At 53.0% G+C, this 8,080-nt stretch overlaps 1 protein-coding gene across 1 annotated transcript in view; it reads left to right on the top strand.

Annotated features, from left to right (window-relative positions):
• Positions 1-1,804: 1,804 nt before the first annotated feature.
• Positions 1,805-8,080, top strand: part of kcnh6a (potassium voltage-gated channel, subfamily H (eag-related), member 6a) — a 352,557-nt gene continuing 346,281 nt past the window's right edge. Inside the window, exon 1 of the mRNA XM_060848575.1 lies at positions 1,805-1,880. Coding sequence (XP_060704558.1) covers positions 1,805-1,880 — 76 coding nt within the window. The remainder of the gene's footprint in view (positions 1,881-8,080) is intronic.

The raw sequence follows: 8,080 nt of genomic DNA, 5'->3' as shown, positions 1-8,080 counted from the left end.
TCAGCCCAGTCCCTCAATCCTGTCCCTCAGCCCTATTTTGGGAAGGATTTTATTAAATTGGAGAAGGTTCATAAAAGATTTCCCAGGATGTTTCTGGGATTGGAGGGTTTGAGTTATAAGGGGAGGCTGCATAGACTGGGACTTTTTTCACTGGAGAGTAAGTGGTTGAGGGGTGACCTTATAAAGGTTTACAAAATATGAGGGGCACAGATAAGGTCAATAGCAAATATCTTTTCCTGAGGTGTGGGAGTTCTGACCTAGGGGAGATAGTTTTAAGTTGAGAGGAGAAAGTTTTATAAAGGACATGAGGGACAATGTTTTTACTCAGAGAGTGGTTCGTGTGTGGAACGGGAAGTGGTGGATGCAGGTACAGTTACAGCCTTTAAAAGGTATAAACAATGACTGCAGATGCTGGAAACCAGATTCTGGATTAGTGGTGCTGGAAGAGCACAGCAGTTCAGGCAGTATCCAATGAGCAGCGAAATCGACGTTTCGGGCAAAAGCCCTAATTCCTGATGAAGGGCTTTTGCTCGAAACGTCGATTTCGCTGCTCATTGGATGCTGCCTGAACTGCTGTGCTCTTCCAGCACCACTAATCCAGAATATAGCATTTAAAAGATATTTGGACAGGTACACGGATTGGAATGGTTTAGAAGGATATGGGCCAGGGGCAGGCAAGTGGGACTCAATTAGATTTGGGGGAATATGGTCAGCTGGTCTAAAAAACACCAAATGCTGGAGATCACAGCGGGTCAGGCAGCATCCAGGGACAGAGAGCAAGCTAACAGTTTGAGTTTAGATCTCTCTTCATCAGAGCTGGGGTCATGGACTACATTGGCAAAAGGGACTGTTTCTGTGGCTCTGTGGCTCTAACCTGACTAATGCATTACCCATTTAAAGCTGAAAATGTGTTGCTGGAAAAGCGCAGCAGGTCAGGCAGCATCCAAGGAGCAGAAAATTTGATGTTTCGAGCATAAGCCCTTCATCAGGAAGGGTTCCTGAAGAAGGGCTTATGCCTGAAACGTCGAATTTCCTGCTCCTTGGATGCTGCCTGACCTGCTGCGCTTTTCCAGCAACACATTTTCAGCTCTGATCTCCAGTCCTCACTTTCTCCTCGAAGATTACCCATTTAAACCCTTGCATGTTCCAAACACACAGGAACCAGGACTTCTGTGTCCACAGGGTACAGGCCCCTTCTAAACTGATCTATCAGCCGGCGTGACCTTGATTTGAACCCACCCCAATGTGGAGAAGACCATTTCATCAGGATTGAGAATGGGTTGTTTGGGAATATGCCTGCAGCTCCTCATTCTGATGAATTGCAGCCTTTGAGAGCAGGACAGGGGCAGGGTCACGGCCGTGTTGATGATTTATTGGTGTGCAATCCTAACTGCGGGCTTGCATCAGGATCAGTGTTTGCTGGCAGCTGACTGGGGAATCAGTTGTGTGTGTCTATTCCAACCCCTCCTTTGTCTGGAGAAGTGGCTGTGTTTCTTTAATAAGCAGAGAGATTCCTTCTGTAGTTTCTGGCTGTTCCCCACCCCCGCTCAGTCTCTCTGCCCCTGGACTGGGGGGTTTTTCAGCATTTGTGAGATTGTGGGGAGCCGGTAGTTGGCTGACAGAGTGTGTATTTCCCTTGAGTGTGCTGTCTTAGTAACAGAGAGGAGCTGCTGCTGCTGCTGGAGGGCGGTGCTGGCTTCACACACACTCTCTCACACACAGACACAGACAGAGAGACAGAGAGAGAGAGATGGAGCAGCAAACAGTGGGCACACTCGCAGCTAATCTCTGATTTACCGACGAGATGCCGGTCCGCAGGGGCCATGTCGCGCCTCAGAACACTTACCTGGACACCATCATCCGCAAGTTCGAGATGCAGAGTGAGTAGCTGCTGCTCTCTCGGGGAATGGAGGGACAGTCAGGTGAACTGGGGGGTGGGGGGGTGGGGAGCAGGGATCCTTGGCTGGTGCCGGGAGCTCTGTGGGAGGGTAGGGGACTAGATCCGGCTCCTGGTTAATCACCGTGAGACTGACGCCAGTGCAGGGCTTCTGGCTGTGAGGCCGGACAGAGGCACTCCCCACCCCACACACTCACCCCATCCCCCGCCCCCCCCCCCCCCCACACACACACACCCCACACACACACATACCCTCCCCCCCACACACACTCACCCCCTCCCCCCACCCCCCCACACACACACACCCCACACACACTCCTACACAACCCTCCCCCCCACACACACACACATACTCCCCCACACACACACACACCCACACATACACATACCCTCCCCCCCACACACACACCCACACATACCCTCCCCCACACACACACCCACACACACACACACCCCCACACACACACACATACCCTCCCGCCCCACACACACACACCCTCCCCCCCACACACACACCCACACACACACATACCCTCCCCCCCACACACACACACCCACACACACACATACCCTCCCCCCCACACACACACACACACACCCTCCCCCCCACACACACACACACACACCCTCCCCCCCACACAGACACACACACACCCTCCCCCCCACACACACACCCACAGACACACACACACCCTCCCCCCCACACACACACCCACAGACACACACACTCCCTCCCCCCCACACACACACCCACAGACACACACACTCCCCCCCACACACACACCCACACACACACATACCCTCCCCCCCACACACATACCCTCCCCCCCCACACACCCACACACACACATACCCTCCCCCCCCCACACACACACACACACACATACCCTCCCCCCCCACACACACACACACATACCCTCCCCCCACACACACACCCACACACACACATACCCTCCCCCCACACACACACCACACACACACCCATACACACACATACCCTCCCCCCCATACACACACCACACACACACCCCCATACACACATACCCTCCCCCCACACACACCCATGCACACCCCCACACACCCCCAAACCCACCCCCATACCCACCCACACACTCCCACCCACAGACCCCCACCCCCACCCTCACTCCCCCACCCTCACACCCACCCACACACCCCCACTCCCACACCCACACCCCCACCCTCACACCCACCCACACACCCCCACTCCCACACCCACACCCCCACCCTCACACCCACCCACACACCCCCACTCCCACACACACCCCACACCCACACACCCACCCACACACCCCCACTCCCACACACACCCCACACCCACACCCCCCACACCCACACCCCCCACACCCACACCCCCCACACCCACACCCCCCACACCCACACACACTCCCCCACACCCACACACACCCCCCCACACCCACACACACACATACCCTCCCCCCACACACACACCCACACACCCTCCCCCCACACACACACCCACACACCCTCCCCCCACACACACACCCACACACCCTCCCCCCACACACACACCCACACACACATACCCTCCCCCCATACACACGCCACACACACCCCCCCATACACACATACCCTCCCCCCCATACACACACCACACACACACCCCCATACACACATACCCTCCCCCCCATACACACACCACACACACACCCCCATACACACATACCCTCCCCCCACACACACACCACACACGCACTCACACACACACACATACCCTCCCCCCATACACACACCACACACACACCCCCATACACACATACCCTCCCCCCCACACACACCCACACACCACCCACCACCACACACACACCCCCACACACACACACACCCATGCACACCCCCACACACCCCCAAACCCACCCCCATACCCACCCACACACCCCCACACACACACCCCCCACACCCACACACACACCCCCCACACCCACACACACTCCCCCACACCCACACACACCCTACCCACCCCCCCACACACACCGCACCCACCCCCACACCCCACCCACCCCCACACACACACCCCACCCACCCCCACACACACACCCCACCCACCCATCCCCACACCCACACACACATGCACACCCACCCATACACACCCCACACACCCACCCACACACACACCCATACACCCCCCCACACACACACCCCACACACGCACACACACACACACACACAGTGGTGTTAAGAGACCAAGCTGCCTCATTAGAAAGAGAGAGAGAGAGAGAGCAGGCTGCTGGTGGTTTAACCCAAGGGTGACCACATCTCTGCAGAGGGACGAGGTTGAGAAAGCGAGTTCTTTGTAAACGAACCAACACTGTTGGCATCACACACTGCTTCACAAACCAACCGTCCACCCAACTGAGCTACACCAAAACCCCCAGCACACGCCATGTACATTGCACACACCCACACCCCACATGTACATACACTGCACACACATACACTCACATTCTCATACAGAGCACATTTCTACACTATACTCATTCATGTACTCACAACATCTGCACACTCTACACTTACATATACCACATTTAACTTGCATGCATGCACACAAGCTACACACATGCATATACGCAGAGAACAATTAGAAACACAGATATACACAAACTCTCATGCACAGATACCCATGTGTATACATACACACATTCTCCAATATAGGTACATAGATAAAAGCTGATATATGCATTTGTGCCTACACATACAACTATATATACGTACAAACACACTCAATTGTATATGAGTTGTGCACAAACACTACAACCTATATTTATATAAAGAGAGACATTTGTAGATGAATATAAAGGGGGGGTTATAGTGTGACCTGACTGAACGAGCAGCCCAGAGACACAGACTGATGATGATCCGTGGACATGCAGAGACCCCACCACCAAAGCTGGAGGAATTTAAATTCAATTAATGAATCTGGAAATAACAACTCGTCTCAGTCATGTGACCATGAGACTACATATGACTGTCACAAAGACCGAGCTGGTTCTGTCGTGTCCTTCCAGGAGGGGAAATCTGCCAATCTTAGCTGGTCTGGCCTACACAGCCCCTCGACTCACAGCAATGTGACTGACTATGAACTGTGATGTGGAGAGACCACCTGGTGAAGGGGCTGTGCTCTGAAACCTTGTAATTTCAAATAAACCTATTGGACCGTAACCTGGTGCCATGTGACTTCCGACTGACTCCTAATGAGCAGCCAATCAGCTCAAAGCTAAAACAGGGATGGACAACAACTTTTCACTGACTCCCCCATCCCATAAAGGAATAAAATCCATTTATACTTAGACAGGACTTTTGCATATACAAACACATGTATGTACACACACACACACACACACTTGTAGGTAAATGTACCTACAAGTTAGCTTATACACCAGTTAGCTCAAATGGCTGTCCAGTTGGTTTGCAGTATACAGTGATACCAACAGCAAGGGTTCCGTTCCAACATGAGTTGAGGTTACCAGGAAGGCTGTGCCCTTGTCTGAGGCATTGTGACCCTCAGGTTAACCATCGCTAGTTGTCTCTCTCTCTGATGAGTAGCACAACAATGCTTTTACCTTTTATGTGGATGTTTTCTTAGACTCAGCTGAAAATGTGTTGCTGGAAAAGCGCAGCAGGTCAGGCAGCATCCAAGGAGCAGGAGAATCGATGCTTCGGGCATAAGCCCTTCTTCAGGACATGCCCGGAATGCCGATTCTCCTGCTCCTTGGATGCTGCCTGACCTGCTGCACTTCTCCAGCAACACATTTTCAGCTCTGATCTCCAGCATCTGCAGTCCTCTCTTTGTCCTCGTTTTCTTATACTCACTCAGACACAGAAACACCTCAGGCACATTCTCACACACTCACATTGTGACTGTTCGCTGTTGTCCTACTCCTGTTGAAATGGCTGAGTTATGATGGGGGGGCTACACATAGTCCCTGCTGACCCAGTGACAGCAGCAATGCAGTGGATAGGCTGCAGGAGCTGGCAAACAGAGACCCAACCTTCCCCCCGTCAAACATGGAGACTTCACATTCCATGGAATTATTCGGATCACCCAGTGTATGGCAGCACAGTAGCTCAGTGGTTTGTGCTGCTGCCTCACAACGCCAGGGACCTAGGGGTTTAACCCCACCCTTGGATGACTGTATCCCTGTGTCTGGGTGCTCTGGTTTCCTCCCACAGATGTGCAGTTCAGTGGCTTGCTCTTGCTCAATTGCCCCAGGGTATCCAGGAGTGTGTAGGTGGATTAGCCATCGGATATGCATGGTTACAGGGATAGGGCAGGGTGGTGGGCTTGGGTGGGATGCTCTTCACTGGGGTTAGTGAGGACTTGGTGGGGTGAGTGGTCTGTTTCACACTATTGGCATTCTCTGACCGCCTGGTGGTTTTATACAGCAGTCAGTGTGGGGTACTCCTCTGTATTTGTCAGCTCAGGCGCATTGTCAACGATACTTGACACAAATCTGTTTAGATTATCAGAGAAATATTTCCATTTAAATAACACATTTGTGACTTGAGGATATCACAAAGCACTTTGCAGCCAATGTACTAGTTTTCAAGTCACTGTTGTAATGTAGGAAATGTGAGAGCCAATTTGAGTTCCTACTAAAAGCAATGTGATTATGACAGATAATTAGTTTATTGATGGGATAAATATATTCCTGCACAGCAGGGAGAACTCTCCTTTTCAGGGAATACTGCCGTGGGATCTTTCACCTGCATCTCCAACCCAGATTTAATGCCTCATCCAAAAGATAGCACTGCTGACAAGGTCACATTCCGCGGGATGGTCCTTCAACACAATATGTCAGTGTGTGTGTGTGTGTGTGTGTGCGTGCGTGTATACGTGCATGTGCACACAGGTCTGTGAATGTGTGCATGTGCCTGTCTGTATGTGTATGCATAGGCCTGTGTGTGTGTGTGTCTGTGTGCGCACACTTGAACATCTGTCTGTGTGTGCACGTGCACGCGTGCATCTGTCTGTGTGTATGCGTGCACGTGTGCATCTGTCTGTGTGCGTGTGCATCTGTCTGTGTGCGCCTGCATCTGTCTGTGTGTATGTGTGCACGTGTGCATCTGTCTGTGTTTATGCATGTGTGAGCACGTGCACATGTGCATCTGGCTGTGTGTATGCACATGTGTGAGCACGTGCACGTGCACATCTGTCTGTGTGTGTGCGTGCACGTGCGCACCTATCTGTGTGTGCACATGCACGTACACATCTGTCTGTGTGTGCGCGTGCACCTGTCTGTGTGTATGTGTGTGTGCGCGTGCACGCGTGCATCTGTCTGTGTGTATGCGTGCACGTGTGCATCTGTCTGTGTGCGTGTGCATCTGTCTGTGTGTGTGTGCATCTGTCTGTGTGTATATGTGCACGTGTGCATCTGTCTGTGTTTATGCATGTGTGAGCACGTGCACATGTGCATCTGGCTGTGTGCGCGTGCACATACACATCTGTCTGTGTGTGTGTATGTGTGCGTGTGCATGTCTATCTGGGTATGTCTGTGTGTGCGCGCACACATCTATCTGTATGTGTGTGCATGTGCCTGTGTGTGTGATTGCCTGCGTGCCTGTCTATGTGTGTGTGTGTGGGTGCGTGCTTGCCTGCCTTTGTGTATATGTGTGTGCAGGTGCGCACCTGCCTATCTTTTGCATGTGTGTGAGTGCACACATGCCTGTCTTTGTGGATGCGGGTGCGCGCCTGCCTGTCTTTGTGTGTGTGTGTGTGTGTGTGTGTGGGGGTGCACGCATGCCTGTCTTTGTATGTGTGTGTGTGTGCACGCGTGCGCATGCCTGTCTTTGTGTGTGTGTGTGTGTGTGTGTGCGTGCGGGTACGCGCCTGCCTGTCTTTGTGCGTGTGTGCAGGTGCGCGCCTGCCTGTCTTTGTGTGTGTGTGTGTGTGTGCGCGCGTGCGGGTGTGCACATGCCTGTCTTTGTGTGTGTGTGTGCGCGCATGCCTGTCTTTGTGTGTGTGTGCAGGTGCGTGCGGGTACGCGCCTGCCTGTCTTTGTGCGTGTGTGCAGGTGCGCGCCTGCCTGTCTTTGTGTGTGTGTGTGTGTGTGTGTGCGGGTGTGCGCATGCCTGTCTTTGTGTGTGTGTGTGTGTGTGTGTGTGTACAGGTGCGCGCCTGCCTGTCTTTGTGTGTGTGTGTGCGCG

The sequence above is a fragment of the Hemiscyllium ocellatum genome, chromosome 32 (assembly GCF_020745735.1).
Source record: "Hemiscyllium ocellatum isolate sHemOce1 chromosome 32, sHemOce1.pat.X.cur, whole genome shotgun sequence".
Lineage (NCBI taxonomy): Eukaryota > Metazoa > Chordata > Chondrichthyes > Orectolobiformes > Hemiscylliidae > Hemiscyllium > Hemiscyllium ocellatum.
This window is presented reverse-complemented; position numbering and strand designations above follow the sequence as displayed.